This window comes from Lagenorhynchus albirostris, chromosome 17 (genome assembly GCF_949774975.1).
Source record: "Lagenorhynchus albirostris chromosome 17, mLagAlb1.1, whole genome shotgun sequence".
NCBI classification, from domain to species: Eukaryota; Metazoa; Chordata; class Mammalia; order Artiodactyla; family Delphinidae; genus Lagenorhynchus; species Lagenorhynchus albirostris.
The window spans coordinates 77,852,408-77,879,562 of record NC_083111.1 but is presented as its reverse complement, the minus strand read 5'-3'; the positions used below and the strand labels follow the sequence as shown (position 1 = coordinate 77,879,562).

The window sequence follows — 27,155 nt, the reverse complement described above, 5'->3', positions numbered from 1 at the left end:
ATCTTGGATCCTGAGGTTTCCCGGGGCCCCTTACATTTCGCCCCCCAGGTGAGTGCTCACTCTCTTCACCCTAGGCACAGCCCTGGAAAATGGGGTTGGAGGTATTATTATTACTATTAAAAGGCAAGGGGCTTCCCTGGTGGCGCAGTGGTTGAGAGTCCGCCTGCCGATGCAGGGTACACGGGTTCGAGCCCCGGTCCGGGGAGATCCCACATGCTGCGGAGCGGCTGGGCCCGTGAGCCATGGCCGCTGAGCCTGCGCGTCCGGAGTTGTGCTCCGCAACGGGAGAGGCCACGGCAGTGAGAGGCCTGCGTACCGCAAAAAAAAAAAAAAAAAAAAGGCAAGGAAGCAAACAGAAATATGGCGGTGTGACAACACAGCCAGGGGCCTGTGGGGTATCAGGATGGAGAACAGCCAGATACCCCAGGCCCTGGCTGGCAGGTTAGACATCTAGTTGTTATCCAGAGACATTGAAGTTTTACAGGGTTTGGCAAACCTAAGACTCCTGCTTCAGGAACTATAGATGTCAGGTCTCGGTGTAGATGGAACAAGAGATTCTGCCCGGGGACAGTGTTAGGTTAAGAGACACCAGCACAGCCTAGCATCCTCTGTGCTATTTGCTGAGGATTACCCTTCTTTTCTGGGGTCATAAACAGTGGCTAACCTTGTTGCCTGGAGGATTCTGCAGGGGTAATTTCAGCTGGTCCTCACTATGCAGCCCTTGTTGTCATCTTGCCAGCTGCTGGGTGCTACCTCTGCCACGGAATGACCTTTATTCAGAGAAACAAAAGCCAATCAGTTAAACAGATAAGGAATTCCCTCCACTGAGTAGGAATTGTTTTCTCTATCAGCCCAACTGCTCCTGAAGTGTTGGCGTCTTAGGACAAGTGCTCTGCCTTTGTTCTTTTATAATTCCCTTCAAGGGAGGGTTGGTTCCTTTACAGGGACAGAGAAAGCCAAAGAAAGCTTCCACCCAGGAAAAGGACAGAAATTAGTGCTGCATCTGAAAGACGGGTTCCCCCCCCGCCCCCGCTTGGAAGTCCATGGTGACTGTGAGAAGTTCTCAGGGTCCACGCTACAGAATGAGCTCCCAGGGACTGCAGGACACAGTGTGTGCCTGGTGCGTTAAGGGCCAAGGGCCAGTTTACCCGTGTTAACAATGTTGTCTCCTGCGATGGTGAGCCTCGTCCTAGGAAGCAGAGATGTTGTTCCACTTTACAGAGCAGGAAACTAAGGTTGAGCAAGATTAAATGCCGGTATTACAAAACTAGTAGGTGGTATAGCCAAGGTGAATCCCTGCTCGTCCAACTCCAGGAGCCGCACTGGTTAGTATGCTGTTATACCCCCAGTAATGCTACCACCACCGGCAGCACCAAGGACAGCTCCCCACGGGGGAGCTTAGCTTCTACCTACACTGTCTCCGGTACAGACCCTGTTACAGCTTCCCCCCCCCTACCGCCACCTATTGCTGGGAAGATGAGTTGCAGAGGATTTAAATATCATCTGAGGACTCACAGGCTTGCCCTGGTTCTTGGCTTCAAATTCAAGCCTGTCTCTGTGCTTTTCATCCCATGCCACTCTCCAGAAAGCAGAACAGAGGATTCTTTCATTTCCTTTCTGTTGAGCCTCAGTTATCAAACAGGATCTCTGCCAGACCTGAGGACACCAGGATGAATTTGTAAATTGAAAATGCTGCCCACAGTGGAGCATTTCTGGTCATCGTTAGTGTCCTTTCTATAACTAAAGGCCCTGGGTGTTCACTGGTCACGTGCGTCATCAAGAAGGTTTGATTTGCTTCGTTGCGTGCGATGGTGATCCAGCGTCTGGGAAATCAGCCTCCCCAGGATTTTTCTCACTGATGTGCAGCTGCTCTCTTTGGCTGCTGGGTCTGGGGAGGTTAATGACGCCGTCAAATCCAGAGCTTCACTGTAGAGCTTTCGAACTGCCTAAGACACTGACTCTGAGAGGTAGGGTCTGGAGGTACAGTGGCTGTTGTTATGATTACAGGCCATGTAGAGGAAGAAGGAGCAAGATGGTAGTCAGAGCGTGATTTTCTGGAGACGCGGTTTTCTGCAGAGTCAGATGCAATAGCGCCTTCCAGTTTGGAAGTGCCGCTTATTCTATCCTTCATGAAAAACATGGTTTTCTTCTCGTCCACGTGTCCACCAATCGTGTAATGGGAGCTGCAGGGACTGGAGATGCTAAATGAGCCGTAGCCGCCCATCCCCATCCCCATCCCCCCACTGCCTTGGAGGTTCTGGACGATTCTGGGAGCAGAGATGATACCTCCTCTGCTGTTACTAGAACTGCCAGAAAAGGCCCTGGAATCCCATTCTTCCCAGAAGGCAACCCAGAGCCGTTTAGTCCCTGCTGTCTTCAGGAGAGGCCTCTTTTCATCCACAGCTGCCTCAATCCTGAAAGATTCTCACCACGCATGCCCTTAAACAGCTCCCTTCCAAGTCAGGAGGAAGAGGTAGGTCAGAAATGGGCCATGCTTTCTAAGGCCTGATGTGTTGGAGAAGAAAGATCTACAAGGTCATGACTCTTAGAAAAATCAAACTGGGGCCGAGGCCACCGAGAGCGGTGAGAGGTCGGTGGTTCTCCAACCCGGTTCTGCCTCTTAGTAGCTGAGTGAATTGCGCTTACTAATTATAAGACTTGGGCAACTTTGACTTTTCTGAACCTGGGGTCCCTCATCTGTAAAAGAAGAACTACGTGGCTCATCTCACAGAGAGGATGTGACAATTAAAACAAGGAAATATTTACAAAGCACCAGGCATGGTGCCCAGCATGTAGGAAATGTGAGATGCGTGTCACTGTGGGAGGTCCTCATAATTGTTTCTCCATTTGAGTTAATAACAACTATAACAGATTTCCAGGAGAAGAGTTAAAATGATTTTAAGGAAAATAATGCCATGGGGCAGAGGTCACCTGTGAAGGCCACCTGGAGTGGGAGGTGGGATTTTAGTTGCATCGGAAAGGTAGGCAGTGCTTTGCCAGGCATTCTTGGGGAAGAGTTTTCTAGGCAGAGAAAACAGCAGGCAAAATTTCAGGGACAGGGCTTATTCTGAGAATAGCAGAGACTTCCTAATTTGAGAAAGTTTAGGCCCTGCTCTCAACAGTTTGTAAACTCCTGGAGAGAATTACCTGTTTGATGGACTCACAAAAGCCAGCATCCTTAGAGCAGCCTCTGCTAGGAAAATAACCTCTAAATAATGGTTACCTTACGCACTTAGCAAATGACGGTGTTGAGGAAATATAATCCAAAACTAAACAGAATCTTCTCCCAAACCAGAAAACCTGTCCACAAGGAAAAGAAGGGAAATAATTTTATTTTGGTACAAGCATTAAGCCAGAGTATTATAAGGCATCACAGGCAATTTTGCTACGAGATTGTAAAGACAAAGAAATCTCACCCTTTTCTATGGCTAAGCAGCTGTGACCCATGATGTGTATGTCCTCAGGATGAACAATAACTAGTTCTCATGTAAGAGGACCGTGTAGCACCATCTGTCATGTTCGTCCTAATTCACCTGGTAATCGGAGTGCGCATCTGCTTTAGTGAATTAATTTTGTACAAAAGAAAATCAAACTTCTCTTTGCAGCTTGGAACAAGGGACCGCGAAGTTAGACTCCTACTTTCCTTTAGAACCTGGGAGATGGGGCTTCATTTTCCTTGTTGATTACATTTCAAAGAGATGTTCCCAGGTCCTTGAGAAAGACTTTCCTGGGTCCTAGAGCTGGCAAAAGGCTTATTCAGCTTTGAAAAGGACTTACATACATTTCAAAGAGAGAAAGAACTCACAGTGTCAAGTTTTCTGAAGTAAATGCTCTAATAAAAGGGGTTGTGGTTGGGAGTTTCTTCCCTTCTTTTCAACAGGAAAAATGAAGCCCTTCCTTCGGACCCTCAATAAACATGTACTGAAGGGAGCTGAGCTAGCAAAGTAGTAAACTCGTAATGTCCCTGGAATGTAAACTCCAGGTGGGCAGGTGGCTTTTTGGTTTTGTTGTTTCTAATCTGTTTTTTTGATTGCTGTATTCTTGGTGCGTAGAAAGATTCCCAGAACATGGTCAGCAAGGTCAGTTGGGCTTCTAGACTATGAATCTAGTGCTCTTGACATTAGAAAACCAGTGGGACGAGGCATCATGACCTAGGAAAATGACCAGGAAAGTAACTTGGTCAGGAGGAGGCAGTTTGGATACAGACAGATCTGGATTAGATGCCAAATCTTGTTTCTTATTACCTGTGTGACCTCAGGCGAATCACTTCACCTCTCTGGTCTTCAGATTTCTTATCTCTACGCTCTGGTAATAACCGCTACCTCACTGAGTAGTTTTCCTGGCTAAATTAGACAATGTAGACATATGAAATACTGTTTTGCATCAGCTCAGGATATACACAAAGAAATGCGTGAAGTGGGATCTCATGTGGACGCCCTGGAAGAGCACCCGGCAGAGTAGGGGCTCTGTAAATGTCAGTCCTCTTTTCTGGAAGAAAATGAGTCAGGCTTGGGGGTGGCTGTGTTTGCTTTGATCCCCAGCTGCGGCAGAGAAGGAGACAAGGACAGCTGTGGAGATCCTTGAGCTGCTGCCATTTACTTGCTGTGAGATGAGGGCTGAAACCATTCTAAGCCCAGACTGAGGACTGGAAATTGAAAGGAAGCCATTTACTTTTAAGGCAGTCGTCCTAAATGTCGGAGAAGCAGTGTGCTCTTCTGTCACTTCTTTTCACTGAGATTATGAAGTGGCCTGCAGACAGTGCTGGCTTTATAGATTTTAAAACAGTAGACATAATTACATGCAGAGGTGTTGGAACAAATGCTCTTCCCCTCTGAACCTATTTTTTTTTTTCCTCTACACAAAAGCATTTGGCACTTTAAGGCATTAGATCACCTAACCCTCCCAATATACCCAAGGGAGGCAGCCAGGGTGTTATTAGGTAGCTATTGTCATCAATGAACTGCTGATGTGGTACAACAGTCTGGATAGGAAGACGACTGGGCGTGATGTTTCAGTGAGAGAGTTGTCGGGTTCTGGACCTGGACCCTCGTAGATTGACCTGCCCCCTCGCATCCTTCATTAACTGAATGAATAAACAGAGCAAAGAAGGGACATGATCTTCTGAAAGATGCAAAGATAAGGGAAGACAGGCCTGGAAACACAGCCAGGATTGACTAATTGCCAACGACTTCTTTTACTGCATAATACATTCTTTTAAAGGAACTGAATTGTTTCTGTTTAATAACATTTTACTGGAATATACTTGTTAACATACTAAACACAGGGCCAAAGAGGTGACAGTTAAGAGAGACTGGAACCTTTGAATGTTACTTTCAGGATTAGTTTGTAAAACTGTATTTTTGGTAGGTCGCATGCTATGTCTTGCTGACCATGATAATGAAGGTGATGGTGCTGTGAAGGAGAGGGGGAGGAGAATGACAGAGGTGACAGCAGTGAAGGTTGTAGCGGTGGCAGCGATGATGATGATGATTGGTAGGAGGGGAGGATAGTGGCTGTGGTGGTGATGATGCCATAATGACAGCAACAGTGGTGGTGACAGTGACGGTGATGGTGATGATGACCATAGTGCTAATTATGATGAGGATGGTGACAGCTGATGTTTATTGAGAGCTAACACTGAGCCCGTCACTAGTCTGCTTTGTAGATTTCAGTTCATTTAATCCTCACAACAACCCCATGAGTCTACTGTTATCATTCTCATTTTAGGAGCAGGAAACAGAGAGTTGAAACAACTTGCCCAATGACACACAATTTGTAAATGACAAAGCCAGGATTTTGTACAAATACAAAATAGTAAAAAATAATAATTATATTTATTACACTTACTATATCCTGAGCTCTATGCTAAGTGTTTTCTGTGTATTAATTTGATTTTATTCTCCCCACACTTCATGAGGGGGGCAATCATTACTCTATTTTGTAGATTAAAAAAGCTACAGGGCTTCCCTGGTGGCGCAGTGGTTGGGAGTCCGCCTGCCGGTGCGGGGGACACAGGTTCGTGCCCCGGTCCGGGAGGATCCCACATGCTGCGGAGCGGCTGGGCCTGTGAGCCATGGCCGCTGAGCCTGCGCATCCGGAGCCTGTGCTCCGCGGCAGGGGAGGCCACAGCAGTGAGGGGCCCGCGTACCACAAAAAAAAAAAAAAAAAAAAAAAAAAAAGCTACCATTCAGAGTTTAAATGACCTGCTCAAGGTCCCACAGCTAGTTTGGACCTACAGCACAAACTTGATAAGAAATTGATGAAGAATGAGACAATGAATGCATTGCAAAATTTTTCTTTTGCAACGTAGCGCTAGCAAAATTTTCAGTAATTTTCTTTTTTTTTTTTTTTTTTCTCCTAAGGGAAATAAAGGAGAACGTGGTGCAGATGGTGAGATTGGACAGAAAGGTGATCAGGTAAAAACTTACTTTACAGTGAAACATTCACCCTGAAGAAACATCACTTATTTTTCCTAGGTAACTTTCATTCCACCGTTTCTGCAGTCATTTCTCGTCTCTTCTTTGCCTTTGGTAGGATTTTTTTTTAAATCATGTTTTCATGGTTCCCACCTTGGTTCATTGTCACACTCCCCTTCCCCAGTTATCCGAGGAGCCTACCTTTTCTTTTCTTTAAAAACACGTATTTTAAAATTTTGGACTCGGTTACTTTTAGTGTTTCTTGCTCACTGAACTGGTAGTCATTCATTACAAAATGCAAAACGCCCCCTTCTTTCTTCCTGCCCACCCACCACTTCTATTGTGTGACTCTCACTGTGAGCTAAAATGCTTCATAGACACCCCTTCTCTGCCCAGGGCCCATCCAGCCCTGCTTGACCACTGCTCCAAATGCACTGTAAGATTGTTCCCATGTGCATCTGAACACTGTCTCCCACTCGTCTCCAGTCCAGGGCTACCAGCTCGTCCTTCACTCTCAAGTCCTCAGCCTCTAACAGCCTTTAAGCCATTTAAACTGGCTGTTCTGCTTGTGCCTTGCTGCGGTCACTCTTTTCCCTCTTTTCCTGTTTTCTCTCCCTCCTGCCCTTCCCCTTTCCTTCGAAGTCTATCTGTCTCTCGGTCGGTACTCATCGTGAACCAGCTCCGTGCCAGGCCCCGCACCAGGCTCTGAGATACAGGATGAGTGATGGGCAAACCCCTAACCTCGCAGGGCTTTTCTTTCAGTGACAGGGTGAGGCATGTGAGCAGAAAATCCAGAGGCGGTGAGATAAGGGCTATTCTAAGGGTCTGAATGACATACTCAGCGAACATTCCACTTGTATCTTGAAAGACGAAATTGGGGGGGATTATTCTTATGAGTTGTGAACGGCAGTGATCTCTGCACCGAATGTTACAGTTTGTGTTTTCCTGTGGAAGGAGGTGAAGGAGGAGGGTAGGGAGATCTTTTCTTCCGTGGTGGTTTGTTTGGTTTGATAACACTGCTCTACTAAATAAATGATGCAATACACTTGGCACCATAACCGGTTTAGCTCATTCTATAATACACATGGACTCCTCTCCACATGGGGACATGAATCTCTTTCTTAAAATAACTGTAATACTGTCAAAGATGCCATAATTCAGTTAATCTAGCTATTTCCATTGTGGGTATAAATTGTGTGCATATGTATTTATTTGTTTTTAAATTCTTATTATGGGATACTTCAAACATACATCAAAATAAGAACGTATAATAAAAATTACCCCATTGTATTTATCACCTGGTCAGAATATCTTCCAGCTATTTGGCCACTCTTGTTTCCATCTATATCCTTCTTCCTTCACATTATTTTGAAGCAAATCCAGTTACAGGATAGATTTGTTTTTGTAAATATTGTTAGATACTCCCTCAACCACCTATTTATATATATATAAATATGTTCATATATGTATATATATATATATATATATATATATATATCTCCAGAATTTTTATCTGAGTTAGAAGATGGATTCTAGCTTTTCTGAAATTGGGTAGTTGCACGGAGTGCAACTTTTTGGGAATCATTTAAAATAATTGCCTTGTGTTTTCCTAGGGTCATCCAGGAGTTCCAGGTTTCATGGGGCCCCCAGGGAACCCTGGGCCACCGGTAAGTGATTATTTTGAATCTCCTCCTCTTCTGGCCTTGTCATTTGTGCATACTTCCGTACTCCCTGGAGGTGGTATCACATGGACAGACCTCTTATTTTAAAGAGTGGGCTGACACCTGAAAGGTGTCTGGGGTGAAGTGAAAGTGCAGGTCGCGGCGGCGTCTGGGGTGAGCCCAGAGGGGCTTGGCTACGTTGAGGGACAGCGTAGTCAGAATGCCCTCGGGACGGGGGCATTGGCAGGGATGCACAGGCTCCACTTACTGTTTTTCATCCAGCTCGGGTTGGGGGAAGCCTGGGATAATTGCAAGGTTAGGCTCTTAAGTAAGAAATGTATTATAGAAGCAACTTTCCCTCTTCCGTAGGAAACTGTCCCATGGTGAGAGGCTCAGGGAATCACAGAGTGTCTGTGCAAACCCAGACTTTCTTGGATTTACTGTAATTGATAACAATAATAATAACTGCAGGTTATTACTATGTATTATTACTATTTTCAACAGTTCATTCGTTGTCATTCTAAGGCACTTGTTATCATTCTAACCATAGCAACAGCCTTTAATGTCATCCCACTTATTCCCATTGACCCTCCTCCTCCTCCAAACAAATGTTCTCCTTGCTCTTCCAGTAGCTGTGGTGCTACCATTGACTGATGCCCTTCTTGGCAAATCTACCTCCCTTTGGTCTAGGTTGCTTGTCTGTCTCCACCTGATTCGTGAGTTTACTCAGCATCATGCAGGTGTTTATTGAGCCTCCACTTCGTGCCGTGGCTTGGACTGTTAATTGCCTTTGGGAGTGGATGCTGAGTCAGCTGCCCATTCAGGTTTAGGGGCCAGTCATGCAGAAGAAACTCAGGAGCAGGCAGCTAACCCTCCTGGTCAATCATGCATTGTTTTTTAAGTGTTCATGATGTTATATATAGATACCAAGAAGACAAAGCTCTTTACTTTCACAGGTTATTTTCTGGTACTCGGTTAGCATTCTTCTTCCAGTAAAACCCTCACCCTGTTCCCAACCTGCTAGCTTAGCTAGATTCCAGAGTCTAGGATGCCAAACGCTTCTGGCAAAATTACGTAAAATAACCCAAATTTGGAGTAGAAACGCAATTATTCCGTTAGATGTGTAATTTTCCCCTGCAGCAGCCCAGATGCAGGGGAGCGTGAACCTTAGGCTGTTTATCTAAATATTATCAACATCTTTTTATTTCGTGAACATTTACGGGGTCCTCACCTGGTCACGGAAAATAAGACACACCTCCTACAACTGTGTCAGGTTTCCTTGAGGTCCAAGACAATGGTGTGGCCATTTCTGTATCCCTAAAACTTTGCCAGCACCTGGTATGACATAGGCATCCAGTAAATGTATGCAAAAGGACTAAATCAAGACTGCTGGAAAGGTGTCGATGAAGTACGGTGAGACCTTGCTCATTTGTTATCCCATGCTTAGTTATTACCTGCAGTGCTTCTGGTCTTGAGTTGGCCAACAGGCACACACAGAAGAAGACCACTGTCATCAGACTTCTGCCAACAGAGAGCCCTTTATGGAGATCTCTGAGTGTGTACCTGGTGCTGGCTGGCTAACTCTTTATATGTATCACCTTACTCAGTTCTCTCAACAACTCAAGTTAAGTCAGTGCTGTCTTTTTCTTTTTTTTCCTCTTTCTCCATTTTACAAAGGAACTGAGATGCAGAGAGGTAAAGTAACTTCCCATACAGCTAGTCAGTGGGGACCCAGGACATGGACCCAGGAACTCTGGCTCTGAGAGGGTGCACTCCTAACTGGTACCCTCAATTCTCAATGGGCTGAGCACATTGTAAACATTGCCGCATTTACTGCTCACCTCCCTGTGGCATGGGCAATATCACCTTCTGCCTTCTGTGGATAAGGAAACGGAAGCATCAGAGCCGGTAAGAAGCAAGGCATCGGTTAGTCTAAAGAACCTCTACATTTATCACCGAGCCAGCCCAGCTCCTAATTCATTCATTTATTCAAGAACTATTGAGTGTCTACTATCTCCAAGGCGCTGTTTTAGTTCCCAGTAAACAAGGTGATAAACACTAAGGTGTCAGATGGACGCAAAGGCTGGAGAAAACTAAAAGCAGAAACGGGGCGTTGAGGAGCAGGGACTTGCAGTTGGGGTCTGGCAGGCAGAGAATGTCTCACTGAGAAGCTGATACCTGAGCCAAGGTGTGGACGAGGGCAGGTTATGAGCTCTGACACATGGGGGTTTAGACTGCAGGCGGAAGGGGCAGCACGTGCAGTAACCCTAGGGCAGAAGCCTGTCTGGGGCTCACTCTGCACCACTTACCTGTGTACAACTCCCCTTCCCTTTATCCATCTGTGCGTCTCTTCATCCTTGGACTGTCGATACAGGCAGTTGCCTTCCTTAGCTCTCTGGAAGATAAATCCAGTTGTTTGTTTCTTGTCTGCTGTCCTGAAATGTTCCCTGATGTGAGCTGAAAATGTCCACTCTGGAGTGAGACCATTTACTCTCATCTTGTGGATAATTAGCTGGTGAATGCTTTGGCCTCTCCTGAAATGCAGCTGCTGTCCTCCGACGTCTTTGTATCCCCAGAGGCGATCCCAGCCTGATGGGGAAGGCAGAAGTACCTGAAACACTTACAGTTCAGACAGCTGGGAAGGGGCACAGGATCTAAGGTCTGTGCATTGCCTCATGCGCAAAGAGGAGGTGCTGATGACCTCTGTTCAGATACACAGCAAACTGGCTTTCTGCTTTACCACCCTTAGGGAACAGATGGAATTGCCGGAGCTGCGGGACGGCCAGGAATCCAGGGATCCCCAGTAAGTTCCTCATTGGAGAGGATGTGCCTTCAGTTTGTGTTTGGACCTTCCCAGAACCCCAAGTGTTTGCCAGCCCTGCCCTGGTCCTCCCTAACTCCTGTGGCTCACGTTCCAAAGGTCTGTTCACTACTGGTCGACCACAGGAGGAATTGCTTTATGTTAGAACCCTGGTTACCTCGCCTCTAAATTAAAGGTTTGGATGAAATGACCTGGCAATCTGTGATTTCAGAATTCAGCTTACAACCAATTCAAAGTGGTTCCAGGTTTAGCCCCATCTCCCTACTCCTTTTCGGTGTGGTTTCTATTTGGAAGAGGCACAGGGGAGGAGAAAGCCCTGGAGCTACCCCATCCCGAGCCTGTGGCATGAGCCAGGTGGTGTGTCAGGCAGGAGGTAGCTACTGTTATCCAGTTGTTCAAACAGCAGAGTGAGGGCTTCCCTGGTGGCGCAGTGGTTGGGAGTCCGCCTGCTGATGCAGGGGACACGGGTTCGCGCCCCGGTCCGGGAAGATCCCACATGCCGCGGAGCGGCTGGGTCCGTGAGCCGTGGCTGCTGAGCCTGCGCGTCCGGAGCCTGTGCTTTGCAACGGGAGAGGCCACAACAGTGAGAGGCCCGCGTACCGCAAAAAAAAAAAAAAAAAAAAAAAAAGAGTGAAATTAAGAAAGCGGAAGTCACAGGTCAAGGTCCTAAAGTTGGAATCCAAGACTTTTGTCTCAAACACCAGCATTATATTCATTGCTTGAAGCTGCCGGGACCATTCTTGGTTTCAACACCATAAGGCAAAGGTGAACCTCAGTTTAGCAGGCACTGGGCTCGTAGTCACTACATGCATATTCACTTAAAGGAATTTACGGTCCCTTGATATCCCTTATCTCATCTGACTGCCCTATCAGTAGGAATCATTGTCTCCATTTTATCAGTAAGGAAAGTGGGCATAAGAGAAGGAAAACTACCAGTTCAGGGTCACATGGTGAGGAAGTGTCAGAGCTGGGTGCAAACCCCACTCTACAGAAATCTCAGTGTCATGTTCCAGGTAGGGCTATTGCTAGCAAGCAGGTCAACCCTGCCCTGGTACCTCTGGACTCTGGTGCCAGGAGCACTTCCTCCTCAGGTGAGGAAGACAAAGCCCAGGGGGGTGATGTCACTCGTCCAAGGTCATACAGGAAATTGATATCCAAGTCGGGAGTTAAGTCAGTTTGAAAATTCCCATTTCAGCATTCCTTCCATCACTCCACGCTGCCCCACTGTGTGGGATGGTCGGGTTAGGGGCAGGACGGATGTCGAGATTGAAAACTAAGAGCCACGTGGTTCTTTTTACGATCATCGTCTAGCTCACGCTCTTGCAGCAGCCCACTGAGAAGTCCCCGGATGAATAAAATATGAACCATACCGCAGACAGCTCTTTATTGATTCTCAGACAGAAAAAGATTTCTCCCATAAAAACGAATGGACTATTTGCCTGAGGAGAATAAGATGCGGGTCCCAGATGTAAATCCTAGGAATTAAACTATATTAAATGAGATATTGATTCTGTCCTGGCAAGTTATATCTGTGCTTGAAGTTGCCCGTGGTCTTGGTATTTCCACATAAACATCAAACCAGAAAACAGCTGAAGTTTTCTTAGCACAAATAATGAGTATTGGTAGTTAAAAAACAGAAATAAAGTTAAATAGGGAATATTTAAAAATATATATACACACACAGAGAAATCTAAAACATTTCTATTGCATTTGGAGTTAAAACATATAAACCATTTGCCAATCTTTTTGACATGGGATGAAGGCCGTCATTTTTATTTCTGTTCCCCTGAATAGAGTCTCTTGTCATTATATTGTAGAAAGAACATCCACCCATTTACTATTTGTTGTCTTTTTAAAAAGTGGTTTGAGGGACTTCCCTGTTAAGGATCCGCCGGCCAATGCAGGGGATACGGGTTCGAGCCCTGGTCCGGGAAGATCCCACATGCCGCGGAGCAACTAAGCCCGTTCACCACAACTACTGAGCCTGTGCTCTAGAGCCCATGAGCCACAACTACTGAGCCCACGTGCTGCAACTACTGAAGCCCGCGCACCTAGAGCCCGTGCTCCGCAACAAGAGAAGCCACCGCAATGAGAAGCCCGCGCACCGCAACGAAGAGTAGCCCCCGCTCGCCGCAACTAGAGAAAGCCTGCACACAGCAGTGAAGACCCAATGCAGCCAAAAATAAATAAATAAAAAATAAATAAATTTATTTTTTAAAAAAGTGGTTTGGGTGTGTAACAACACCTGTGAAGCAATTTGAATGTAGGATCCTAGTTTGTTAGGACTTTTTGCAAATCTTTTATAGCTATCTTGTGGTACAGCTATCAGCTATCTATTTAGACAGTGAATGTCTCATCTTTAGCAAATATTTTCAACATCTTAATTTGCGTAAAAAGATCATTTTCTTTTTCTACCTGAATTTCATTGGGCAACCTAATGAACAATTAAATTGTGTAATTTCCATAGCAAACAACAAGTGGTGAAAACAGGCTTGGGAACAACCATACTGGCTCCTTACTGAGGCTTCGACCCACCTGATTGGAGCAGAAAGACCCTAAGTAGTAGATATTTTAGTCTTGCGGGCCATGCGGTCTCTGTTGCAAATCCCCAACTGTGCCACACAGTCAGGCGAGATCAGCCACAGACATTATGTAAACTAGCGGTGAGACTGCATTCCGATGAGACTTTATTTGCAGCCACAAGCAGAGGGCGGGAGCTTGCTGACTCCTGTCCTAGATCACTGGTGCTTTCATAGCAGGGTCTTGGCAATAATAAGCGTCCAAGAAGGGATCCAGGAAGCTCTGTTATCAATATGTAAAAACACCTACCTAGGGCGAATATGTGGCCCAAGTTGACCAAAAACCCCACTTTATTTGTTAATGTTTGTAGGTGTCGTGATATGGGGAGGGGGTGAATGTTTTTTTTTCTCTTACTGTTATTATTTTGCATTGGTGTAAGTGGCAATATGTCTAGACAGTCTCAGATACCATGCAGCATAAGTTTACAGAGATGCAGGTCATGCCAAATTGTTATCAACACAAATGCGTCAACATAGCACTTCATTTTTTAAGAGCCAAGAGTAACCTCCCAACACGAATAGGTAGAGTGTAGATACTTCTGGTTTTTTTGAGTGTAGATACTTTTAAAAATAGGTTTCAACAAACCAGTAGTGAACCTAAAACATTGTTCATTCTTCACTAGTCCCCGAAGGTCTATGAAAATAAATTCTCAATATCTGTTTTATTTAATAAATTTATTTATTTATTTTATTTTTGGCTGGGTTGGGTCTTCGTTGCTGCACGCAGGCTTTCTCTAGTTGCGGCGAGCAGGGGCTACTCTTCGTTGCGGAGTGTGAGCTTCTCAGTGTGGTGGCTTCTCTTGTTGTGGAGCATGGGCTCTAGGCGCGCGGGCTCAGTAGTTGTGGCTCACAGGCTCGGGAGTTGTGGCGCACGGGCTTAGTTGCTCCACGGCATGTGGGATCTTCCCGGACCGGGGCTCGAACCGTGTCCCCTGCATTGGCAGGCAGATTCTTAACCACTGCATCACCAGGGAAGCCCCTCAGTATCTTAATGATGTGATACTGGTATCTTTCATTTTCTTCAGATTTGGAAATGAAAGTCAGTTATTGAGTTTTTATTGAGTTTAACTAGTACTTACTAAAGAAAGCGTGCTTTGGTCCCCTCATTGAACACTTTACATGACAGTATACTAAATCTCTATGAATCTGAAATAAATATCAAAATATTTTTGCTTTTGCTTTGCTTCCAAGGGGATAACATCACAACCTTTAAGAATATTTCATTTTGTGTGGAATGTGGATTAGAGTTTAAGCCAGACATTCGTGTTTTATTGCAAAAGAAACACTAGCAGGAAATTATAAAGTTATCAGGACTTTCAAAATACTCATGGTAGAGATGCAGGATGATATAATTATGCACATTAGAATAAAAATGATAACACCGATTACCTCATCTGATGTAGAAACTCTAGTTGACACTGATGTGTATTTTTGCTGCGTAAAATGAGAAAGGAAGTATTAATGCACCTTGGTAAACACAATCTTTCAAGATCTGTTTCATGGGGGAAAGGGATACTAAAAGCAAGCACTGATGGTAAAGAATTGGGGAACCTCTGGATAAGACGGTGGCAGTAACAAAACCATCTGTTACCTGTGCCCCTGGTCAGCTGGTCAGTTCTTTACTTGTCTTGAGTGCTGTACGCAGAAGCCCTGCAGGTGCTACGGTCTGTGCTGTGAGGCGGTCTGGGGACAAAGTGCAGAGTTGGATCTGGACCCAGGTCTTGTGGACCCCTAAACTTCTTCCCAGTACGCCTTCCAAGCACTAATTTCCCGAGTCTATGTAATAAGGCCAAAATGAGCTCCGGTCTGCACACCAACCTGCATGATTGCGCTCTGTCCAGGGCCCCTCCCTGCCCTGCAGGGAAGCAGTACCTGGAAAGGAGCCAGGTGGACGAGGCAGATGCAGAAGCACTAAAGACTCCTTCCAACCCACGAAGGCAATTCTGGGTGAGATCATTTACCTCCAGAAAAGCCAATCCCAGAAATTTAATGGTGTTTCGTGTCTTGGATCTTTTAGGGGAAAGAAGGTCCTCCTGGCCCCCAAGGCCCATCTGGATTACCCGGAATCCCAGTAAGTGGCATTTTTTTTTTTTAAATCTAGTTTCTCTACTGCAAAAATAAGCAAAGAAAACTATATTGCACCATTGTAGACACAAAGCATGTTTACTAGGGAAATTTTCAGCATTATAGAAAATTAGAAGAAAAATAATACTAACCAAAGCCAATTTTCGTCTCATTCTTCCTTTATGTATTTGTTGTTGTTTCCTTATGAAAATAAAATTTTCATCTCTTTCTCTCTCCACACACACATCAATCAACAGACACATACATACATAACTGTGATAATTGTGATAATATAAACATTTTCTGTTTTCCACACTGGTATTAAATGCTCATAAATTTTACATACATTCTACCCAATAAATGTACCATAATATATGTGATTATTCTTCTGTTGCCTCATAAGTCTTATAACTTTTAAAAATCTACAATAGATTATTTTACATTAGGTTTTTATTTTACAGTAGATTACTGTTTTACATTAGATTATTGTTTTATTTCTATAGGATGGTGCCCCAAAGTGGAGTCTACTGGTCAGAGCACAGTAATATCTAAGGTTCTTGATACATACTGCAAAATTCCTTTCCACAAATGTTGTTCCGGGCTTTTCAATTTAATATACTTCTCAACAGGGTCAGACTCTCCAGTATGGTAGTAATAGGCTGCTCCAGAGAGGCCACGCGCTGCCTTCTTCATTGAGAATAAATCCTCGTGTGGCTCCTCGTCTGGCGTGTGCCCGCAGCTGAGGCCTCCCCTGGACACAGCCCCGCCCCTGCCCTCCACGGGGCATCCTTTTGTTCTAGCCATACTGGCTTCCTTTCGGTTTCTAGAACACTCTGCACCCTCTCCTCTCTAGGCCACAGGGCCTTTGCACATGCCTTTCTGTCCACCCAGAATGCCCTCTTGTCACCTCTTTCACTATTCGATGCCTTTGATCTTTTCCAGCTCATCCCAGGCATCGCTTCCTAGAAGTTTCCTCTGCCCCCCAGGCTAGGATAGGCTCTCTTAGTCTCTTTTTCCTTTCTTTCTAAGTGCCTGTCTCAGCTGGTAGTCACATGTCTATTTGCGTAATGGTTTGCTTAGTAACCACCTCCACCGTTATTCACTAATTGATTTGCTCATTCAGCACATACTGGTTAGGCACCTACTGGGTGCTGGACCTGGGGACCTGACAGAAGAGTGCCTGGTAGTCATGGGGTTATGTTCTGGGTTCTGTGGGACCAGGCTTTTGTTCCCCACACGTGGTGGGCACACGGCAAATATGACTTAAATAAATACGTGGATGCATGAATTGTTTTCCTAGAGCCCTTCCTCCTCGAGTGTCTGATAAGTGCTACTGCTGGTCGAGCAGGCATTTCCGGGGCATCACCAATAGCCATCACTGCAACCACACAACCCCGGAGGTTAAGTAACCTGTCCAGGGCGCACAGATCTTAAAAGACAGGCTGGGATGTGAAACCCCTGTTGGTATAAAATGCAGCGCTGTAGCCTCGTGTGTCATAGCAGCTAGGAAATACTTGATTTAATTCCAGGAATAATAAAGCTACGGAGAGAAAATTCCAGTTTGAATTTTCTGCCAAGCCCTTATGATCAAAGTCCTAGGGTGCTGGAGAAGAGAGAAATGACCTGAGATATGAGTACACGATTTGCTTAGTAGTATCCCTCCTCTCTCCCAGCTTCCCTCCTTCCTTCCTTCTTTCCCTCCAGTGCTCACCCCATCTGCTCTCTGTTATCCTCAGAGGAAAGCCGAGACGACCTCCCTGGCACCTCGTGAACTCACCCTGTTTTCCTCTCTGTCTCTTTCTCAGCCCTGTCCTGGACACTCCAGCCTTGTCCACACCCCTTCCTCCCAGCCACTCTAAACAACTTTGCCTTCCTCCAGGTCATCGCTATGTAGAAAACTCTTCCTCTCCCTCTGCCCGGGCAATAGGAATCATCATAGCTTTCACGCACATTGTGCTAACCACAGGGCGGGCTCAGTGCAGAGAGCTTTCCACGTGTTAACATGCATAATCCTCACCACACCCCACTCCTCTGTTCATCACGAGGTCTCGGCTAGACATCATCTTCTCCAGGGAGATGTCCTTGAACCTCCCCAGTGGGGTTAGGTGGGGATCAGAGCTGTGCTCTGAGAGCACTTCCTTCATAACCCCTTGCAGCACTTGGGATTTACAATCATAAATACCTGTTGGGGGCTTCCCTGGTGGCGCAGTGGTTGAGAGTCCGCCTGCCGATTCAGGGGACGCGGGTTCGTGCCCCGGTCCGGGAAGATCCCACGTGCCGCGGAGCATGCTGGGCCCGTGAGCCATGGCCGCTGAGCCTGCGCGTCCGGAGCCTGTGCTCCGCAACGGGAGAGGCCACAACGGTGAGAGGCTTGCGTACCGCAAAAAAAAAAAAAAAAAGAAAGACCCTTCATATATGCCTTACAGCTCCTCCCCCTGCAGTGTAAGTGTGAACATCCCTTTAATTTATTAAAGGTGAAGAAATGAGGCTCTGAGAAGTTCACGGATTGCTCAGCAATCCGGCAGTCGACGAGAGCAGTCTCTCTCTCTCTTGGAAGCCGCACCTCCTTCCCCGATGATTCAGTAGAGGCTGCACTCAGCCCTTTTCTGCGTCGCCTGAAGCGGCGCTTCTGCTGCTTCCGGGAGCCAGGTGTCTGCCCCGGGGCTCCCCTGGGGTCGGCTGCCCTCCTTCCTGCGCGTGTCTCACCTGGGTACGTTGGCTTTCTCTTCTGTGCGTGGGTCTCCTGACCCTCCCCCCGCTGCTCCGTGCATGGGAGAAACGGTTTCTGGAGTTAAACTCTTAATTGAAAACAGGATCCGTAGTGCGGGGCCTCCGAGTCAGCCCAGCCGGCTTACCTGGCGTTACCATGGTCATGCCAGGAGCAGGGTCTTAACGAGTTACGGGTGCGCGTGGGGCATCGGCTAGCGGCCCGGATGGTCAGTAAACTTACGTTACCGTCCTCAGTGCTTCCTGCCAGCGCCCAGGCACTGGCGTTAAAGGCACTGATGAGGAACGACGCACGCTCTCGTGCGTGCCGGCCGCAGCGGGAGCAGCTGCACTGCTGGCGCCGATTACCGATGCCTGGTTTGCTAAACGTTGCAGGTGGTGGCGTTGATTCTGAGCCCCCTCGTGACTCTACGAGACAGGTTTGTCATCTGTGTTTAGGAGAGGGGCCGCTGCGAGCTGAGAATGTCAGTAACTCACCCAAGAGCATAGGCATAGTTGATGCAAGTGGGGTTCAGACCTTGCTCGGTGTGACTCAGGTTCCCCTCTGCCTTGCTGCCTGTTGCTTTCTTTCCCCGGAACCCGCCCAGCCCAGGTGACCCAGGACTGGAACCTGAGTCTGTGTGATGCTGTAATCATTGTCCTGATCTGCAGAGATTCCTGAAGAAGAATGGTCTCTTAGATTAAACATGAGGCTTACAGTGTCTTACTGAGAGCAGGAGGTGGGCCAGTAGGAGGTGGGGAGCAGGTGGGGGATTTGTAGCTTGATTTCATGGAAAGAAACGTGACATGTTCGTGGCCTTCCTGTAGCCCGGACGTGGCCCTGGCTGTCATTCACCTCGCCTGCTTGTGTCCCGGGAGCTATAGGTGCTCTGCCGCAGGCCCCTCGGGTCCTTGTCATCTCCATCAGAAGCCGCCTCCTCGCCATGGTCAACCCAGGAGGCCCAGAGATGAGCCCATGTTGTCCTAAGTTTGACTTCATGAAAATGTCCAGTAGGGGCTTCTTTCCATCTGTAGCAATAATAATGCAATTTATTGCTTTTGCACCGTGTGCCAGGCACCGCCAACCAGAGATCCAAGCCAGAAGCGTGGTGCTGGGGGAGAAACCATGAAAAATGAAGCCAGTTCCGCCTGTTGTGTGTGACTGTAGCTGTGCACCAGGCAGAAAGGCGTCTTTCCTTCCCTCCCTCTTAGCGTCTCCATCCAGATAAACAATGTGAGTTTATCTTGCAGGGAGAAGAAGGCAAAGAAGGCAGAGATGGAAAACCAGGGCACCCCGGAGAGCCGGTAAGGGACTCGAAGGTTCTTACCATTTACACGCCAGATCAGCCATTTCTCAGAAGCAACTACTCTGTGTCCAGAGCTGCTATGAACCGGGCACAGTGAGAGTCATTTGTTGTGCATTTCTTCATTTACTTCTCCTGAGAACGCTGCAAGGTAAACACCGCTGTCCCCATTTTACAGCTGAGGAAACTGAGTCTCGGGGAGTGGACTCTATCCTGGGGCTCCTGCTTTTTTTTTTTTAACTGCCTCTGCAGCCTCCATCCTGTTGATGTGGAAGGGGACTGGGCAGGTGAGCACTGGCTGGAGTAGAAACCCGACATCCGAAAAGCCTGTTAAACCCCTGAAAGCCTGAGCTTCCCCTGCCATCTCTAGGGGATGCGAGTTTGTCCTTTCTTCGACATTGGCATAGAGGTTTTTTTTTTTTTATCTTTCTTTTTTTCTTTGGTTGGTTGGTTGGTTGGGTTTTTTCCCCTTATCTTTAATGTCAGCTGCTGAGCCACACAGCGGGATGCACTGTGTGCTGCTGAGGACGTCTGTCTCTGTGGTCCCAGCAGCTACTGGCTGGAAGTGTGCAGTGATTTCTTCAGACCCGCCTCTGTGACCCCGGCGTTGTCCCTCCTGAGGACGGTCCGCCCCTCTTGAGTGTGGATCTGGGCTGCGTGATGCTGCTGAAGCTTCACTTCCTAGCAGCAGTTTTGTCTTCACAAACCCCTTCCATAGCCTCCACACCGAGGGGAAGACGGCAGGTGGCCCCTGGGGCTTAGAGACCTGGTTCTCCCGACGCCCACCAGCAGGAGACAGTTACCGATGGGGTGCACCCAATAAATAGCACGCAGCTGTGCACAAGACGGGGGATGTTTTCTAGATACAGACATGGGACTTCTCCAAGGTACATTGTTGAGTAAAAAAGCAAGGGCACAGAGCAGTGCGTTTAGCTGCCCTATTTTGTAGGAAAAAGGGGCTGTGTATATTTATCTAGCATTTACATAAAGGGACTCTGGGAGACTCCAGAAACACCAAGAGAAGTAGTTTCCATCCATGGAGGGAAGTGAGGACGGGTGATTCTGAGCACAAGGGACATAGGGATGGGACGTCAGTTTTTGGTCCGTAGTATGTTATTAGCTTTTTAATTTTTGGAGCCGTGTGTGCAGTGCTTATTGATAAAATTAAATTAAAATATTTTATGCCAAAATTACAACCACAACCAGAAGAAGAAACTGGCTTCGGATGCTGGCTTCACTCCCTACAGGCTTTGCGAGCTGGCTTGAGTCAAAGAGCATCTCCCGGCTTCGGTTTCAATTCAAATAGAATGAGAATAATAGTAGCAACTTGCTGGAGCTGCTGCAGAATCAGATGCCGTGAGAAGTTGGTTAAATGCGTCAGGCTTCTCTAACTGTTAATTAATTTAGTAAGTTACTTTTCCAACTGCTCTAGTTTTAACTCCTGGTGAGGTTAGAACCTCAGAGCCTTTAGAACCAGTAAGTGGAATTACATAACAGTCTCCACAGCAAGGCTTGTGCTCCATTTAATTTGTGCGGCCGTAACTGTTATGACTCACTCTGCGTCTTATGCAACCTGCCAGAAGTACCTTCTTTATCGCTTTTCCCTGTTTGCCAGATGCCGAGACCAGGACTCACTGCCTAGGGGAAAGTAAGAGCTTAGGGCAGCGAGCAAAGTAAACAGCTCATCTAAGCTGCTGAAGGCTGACGTCCAGCCGCGCAGCCCTGGTGGGCAAGCGGCAGTTAGCCAGGCTGAGGACGTGGCAAGGGAGCAAGAAGCACAGGTATCGCCACCGCGGCCGACAGCTGCCGTGTGCACACCGAGGGGGTGCTGAGCGCCTCGTTACATTTGCCAGTGTAAGCCCCAGGAAACCCCTGTGGGGTGTGGGTGTCACTGTTGGCCCAGATGAGGAAACTAAGGCACAGAGAGGTTAGGTAGGCTGGCCGAGGTCACACCGCTGGTAAGTGAAGCATCCGGGACCGCACCCTGAAGGCTGACCCCAGAGCTCAGTCAGCGCAGAGCAGGCAATCAGCCTTTTTTGCAGAAAGTGTATTAGCCTGAGAGGCTGTCACTGACAGTCCAGGATAACCGAGGCCCTCGGTCTGCACTCAGTCTGTTTGTGGAATGCCTTTTCCAGACAGGCCTGTGCCAGGCGCTGGGCATGGACGGATGGAAGGCCAGGTCTGCCCTGGGTAAGCAGTGGCTAAGTCAGTGCATGGAAGGCAAGGCCGGGTCTGCTGGAAGCAGAGGGGGCTCGGCAGCTGTCCCCAGCACTGGTCCAGAGCTCACCTGTCCGTTGGTTCTGGGGTCTCAGCGTGTGGCCGTCCTGACCTTTAGCACTCTAAGCTGCTTGGGAGAGATTGGCAGAGGAATGGGGGCACCAGAGGTCCCCTGAGAGCAGACCTGGGGACCAGGATGGGGTGCAGGTGGGGTATTTGGAGAAGATCCCAGGAGCACGGACAGAGTGGGGAAATGGAACGAGGAAAGAAGGAAAGCTGCTGGCAGGCCAGTGGGCAGACGTTCCAGGGGGCACCGCGGGTCCACTGCCCCGGAGACCAGCTGAGGATGTGAGAGGAGCACACCTGGCCTCCCCGGTCCCACCCCTGCCGGGGAGCGGGCTAGGGTGTTCTTCATCAACTTCAGCCTTTCTGCCTGGGGGTTGCTTGTTGTGGCATGAACTCCCACGCACTCAGGCCTTCGACACCTCGGAGTCAAGTGCCCCAAAGGCTGTTCTGGGCATGGCCTTCTGCCTGAGCGGGGGCCGATCAACAAAGTGACAGGAGCCCTCCCGGGGAGCCAGGGGGGTGGCTGGGAAACAGCGGCACTGGCTACTGGTAGTGGGTAGTTAATTTCCACTTTGACTTATTCCTTTAAATCCCTATACGTTGGGGACATGGATGGATAGACGGTAGACAGACAGATGATGGATGCGTGGATAGATACACAGATAGATGGGTAGATACGCAGCTTTTAGAGTTGCCCGTTTCGTCATTTTTAATAGGAGGCATTTGAGTATTAGTTACAGTGTAGAGTGAAGTACAGAGGCTCTGGAACCAAAATGCCTGCGTTAGAACCCCAGCTGTGTGACCTTGAGCAGGTCACTTAACCTCTCTGTGCCTTGGAGTTTTGCCTGGGGCAGAACCAAAGTGCCTCCCTCATGGGTTGTTGTGTGAAGCGCTGGCGTTGTGCCCGGCGCATGGAAAACCCTCAGCAGTGTGTGGTTGTTATCCTTTGTCTGCTGGCCGCTTGGGCCGGTGATGGCTGTCCCACTTGACTGTGGGGCAGGAGCCAGGCTCGATCACAAAGACCTACGTCAGGGAGGCTGTCCTGAATTTACAACTGAGAAACAGATCCAGGGAAGGGTAATGACCCCCAAGATCACACGGCTAGACTTAGACGAGCTGGGACAGAAGAAGAAACAAACTCGGAAGTCAGAGCTTGGCCCCATCCTCCTTCCCCTGTGACTTTCACTCTGAATCCACGGATGCCCTTCTCCCTCTCCCGTGCCCCGCCATGGACCCCTTCTGGCCCTCCAGGTTTATAAGCTGTGAAAATGAAGGGGGACTTGGGCGAGTAGGCCCTCCTGTTACCATGGAGGCGGGGCCAGCATGCTGCCCATCTCCCCATCAAGCACACGTGCCCCTTCACCCACTTTCCCGGCTCACCCCAACCCTCCCTCACCTCTCACCACTTTATCTGGACTTCAGCAGTAAACTGCAGGCCCCCTGTCAGCAGGCGCTGCTGCCAGGCTGAGGAGAGCCTCCTTTCGGGTGTTGCTGGGGTCCAGTCTGGCTTTGCTGTTTGTTAACTCAATGAAACCATAACTTCTTTGAGCCTCAGGTCCCCATTTGTACCATGCAGTCGTCACCAGCTGCCTCGGGGTGGTTTTGTGAGTAGGTATAAAGCGGTTTCTAACTTGGGCGTGTACATAATCTCTCATGCAGACCAGAACCCTTCCAAGGATAAGAAGGGGCACCGTGAATGGGTGTTTCAAAGATAAAACCTGTGTAACCAGCGCCGTCCCAGGAAAACCACGGACATAATAGGCAGGGCTACGCAGTGCAGATTTCTATGGACTAAAATGGACCACAGTACCAGAGGGTAGGGTTGGCAGGGGGCAGAGACTGGCTGGTGGAAGTATGATGCTGTGAAGCCCGGCAGATGAGAACAGGAAGGTCCTGCAAATGTTGTCTTCAAGTTCTTCTTTTCTTCTTTATCCTCAGGGCAAAACAGGAGAGCCAGGTCTGCCAGGACCGGAGGGTGCCCGCGGTCCCCCTGTAAGTGCTGAGCGTGTGTGTGTGTGTTGTCCGCAGTGGAATAAAGCCATCAGTCACTTGGCTGTGACGCCGTGGCGAGGGTCCTCTGAGGCTGCCTGGCTGTGGATTCCAGAAGTACCTCTCTGCTAAGACCTTGGTACTTCTGTGCAGTAAATCCAGTCCTTTCACATGCCATTGCTGTAAAATTTATTTTCAAACTTGCACCCATTGTTACTTGTTGTTCTAAGTTTTCTTTGTTCTTATCCTATTTATTATAATTTTAAGGGACTGCCTCTGGATGATAGAACCTAAAAATGAGTCTCAATTTTCATTCTGAACCCTTTTCACAGCTAAAGGGTTTTTCCCCAATTATAACAGTAACTCATTCTCATTGCATAACAATAACAAATGATGATGGTAATAAAAAGAGAAAGAGTAAGAAAAGTAATGTTATAGAGAAGAAAATAGTTACTTATAATTCTATAACACAGAAGTAAAGCTCTGTTAACGTTCTAGTATGTTTTTTTTAGTCTTTTTTTCTAGGTATGAAATCCAGCATTTATATATCTAAATCTACATCTATCATTTATATATCTAAATCTGTATCTAGCTGTCGAGCTATTTATTATACATATAAACATATACAGACACCTTTTCTTTTTTTCTTTTTAAGAACCACCATTTCATCTTTTTATTATATAAAATTTCAAACATATACGAAGTAAACAGAATAGTGAAATGAACTCCCATGGGCCAGTCACTGAGCTTCAGTCATCATTATTCTGCTTCACATCTACCTCTACTCATTTCCTACCCCCTACTCAATACTTTTAAAGTTCTTTGCTATAAAATTTACACACATCAAAAAATCTTAACTGTATCATTTGGACAAATAGATATACCCATGTAACCCACATCATCATTTCATTTTAAGCCCCATGGTTTTGTACAGGGGTCTAAAACAAGACTCAACAACTTGGATCCCATTTTAAGGTCAGGATGGCCAACCCAATGCCAATGGCTTAGATTGCATGATCAGTTAGCAGTGGATCTGCTGAAGGGATGTTGAGGTAGGGAGGGGTATACTGTTATTTATATATATGCATAAAAATCCACAACAGAGCAGAACAGGAAAGAAACATACCTTGCAAGTAAAGGAGTTGGACTTCGAGTGATCTATGAAAGAAGATAAGCAAGGCCACAAGAGAGAGAAGAGACTTCGTAACTTTATAAACTCCATGAGAAAGAGAAGAGACTTCCTACTTTTTAGTTTTCAGATGGCAATTAGAGGAATCCCAAAGCAGGGCCTAAGAGGTTGCCTTGATCGCCAGTGTTTTAAAGCTTCTCCACAGCCTGTTGAAAAGGCTCGCGCTTGACAGCCTTCAGTGCATGTCTTCACTCCCTCCTACCTATAAAAATGAACCCTGTGTATTTTGGGGTTGTTGGGGTTTTTTTCGCTAAATGCTTTACTCCTTTATAATTTCAAAATTGTTTACAAAATTCCTTAAATTTTCTTTGGAAACAAATAGGATGTTCAATAAAAATCTTAAAATCCAATTATCTGGCAAGAAGTGGGAGATCAAAATGCTAGTTCTATTTCCTTAATCTGTTTTTCTGTTAAAAAAAATAACTCACCTGGCTAGTATTCAATAAGGAGGAAATAAAACACAAAAAATACTTTCCTTTTCCCCAACTCTCCTTGCTTTTCACCTGCCTGCATCAGGAGAAGAAACCTAAGAATGGGGACTGCCACCTCTTATGGGGGATTCAAACACAGAATTAGTGATTTTTTTTTTTTTAAGGTCGTTTCTGGTTTACTGGAGGGAGGGTTTTTTGTTTTGTTATATTTTTCTTTTTTCAGCCACGGAGATCCATTTGTCGGGAAGTGTGCTGGGGCAAGATCCACCTCTCAACAGAGAGTTTTAAGGAATCCTACTTCAGTGCAGGGACAGAGGCTAGAGACCCAGGGAGCTGAAAGAACACCCGCCTCCTCCAGCTGGCCCGGCGCGAGCTTGGAGATAGACAGACCTGGGCTCAGCTTTCACTTTGTCATTTATTAACTTTGTGACCTGGGTCAGGGGGCCGTTCTGAACCTCTGTTTCTTCTTTTATGCAATGGGCATCAGAACAGCTCCCACTTCTATAGGGTGGTTGTGAGTACTAAAGGAGAAGATAAAACACGTGAAACTTCCAGCCAAGTGTCTGGGACATTGTGTGCGGCTCCCTTAGTTGGTGCTTCTGTCCATGATTATCTGGGAGGAGAGCAAGCAGGGTCCCTGCCTCTGCACTGGCTGGATCTGGGGAAGATGCTGGGCCCCAGGAGGCCCTGTCCCTCCCCAGGGGAAGGGAACTGGCCTATTTTGAACAGTGGAGAGCACTGTTTATTTCTTTTTCAATCCTGACGGCAACTCTGCAGAAGTGGGTTCTACCCTCATTTTACAGATGTGGAAACTGACTCCCAGTGAAGAGAAGTAAAGCACCCAAGACCCACAGCTAGAAAGTGGGGAGCCATGGTTCAGTTCCAGACCTGACCCCAAAGTCAGCCCTGCTCCATCATACTTAATAGCATGTAAAGCCCCTTTCCATAGATTAGTCCTGCAAAGCTCTGCCAGGTGGGTATTTTTATTATCCTCGTTTCATAGATGGTGATGTTAGGACTCCAAGGGGTAAGTTGACTTTTCCGAGGTTACAGTGGTTCAATCTGGAGTCAGATCTAGGCGACTTCATGCCCTCCTCCTGCTTTTCCCCTGCACCTCCCAGGCTCTGAGAGCTTCCCTTTCTGTTGCACCGCCCTGCGGCCTGGGAAGTGACCTTCAGAGCCTGCCTCCTAAGGCCAGCCATTCTTATCCCCCAAGCGGTGAGGAACTGGAAAGAGAAAGCGTTTCCAGGGTAACAAGCACAGCCACACAGCAGTGGGGCTGCTAGGCCACAGCTCTCATCCGATGGCCAGGCCAGAGGGCTGTCTTCTCCCCAGTAGGGTCTTCACTCGCTTTTTGAAACCGGGAGATAAACTCAGGAGATAAGGTCTGAGAAGGGCCTGGTGGCATCAGCTGGGAGGTGTTTGGCCTTGGCCTCAGAAGGCCCTGTCTGGCCACACACTGCGCCTCCCAGAGTTGAGTGTGGCAGTGGACAGGCTTTGAATCATGGCTCCACTGCTTACTCTCTGTGGGATAGATCGGCCCGAGCTTCTTTTCTATACAGTGGGGAAAGTGAATCCCATCTTACAGGACTTCATTGCACTGAAATGGGAGCGTGTCCCATGGCTGCAGCACATGCGTGGTAGGGGCTCTGCAGCTGCGGTTTTCCTCTCTTTCCCCCTGCTGCGGCCTTGCTCCTCTCTCCCTGCCTCGA

At 47.4% G+C, this 27,155-nt stretch overlaps 1 protein-coding gene across 1 annotated transcript in view; it reads left to right on the top strand.

Annotated features, from left to right (window-relative positions):
• The window catches only part of COL22A1 (collagen type XXII alpha 1 chain), a 265,238-nt gene that overhangs the window by 213,295 nt on the left and 24,788 nt on the right, over window positions 1-27,155 (top strand). The window contains exons 47-52 of the mRNA XM_060128072.1: window positions 6,363-6,416; window positions 8,030-8,083; window positions 10,827-10,880; window positions 15,495-15,548; window positions 19,499-19,552; window positions 23,773-23,826. Coding sequence (XP_059984055.1) covers window positions 6,363-6,416; window positions 8,030-8,083; window positions 10,827-10,880; window positions 15,495-15,548; window positions 19,499-19,552; window positions 23,773-23,826 — 324 coding nt within the window. The remainder of the gene's footprint in view (window positions 1-6,362; window positions 6,417-8,029; window positions 8,084-10,826; window positions 10,881-15,494; window positions 15,549-19,498; window positions 19,553-23,772; window positions 23,827-27,155) is intronic.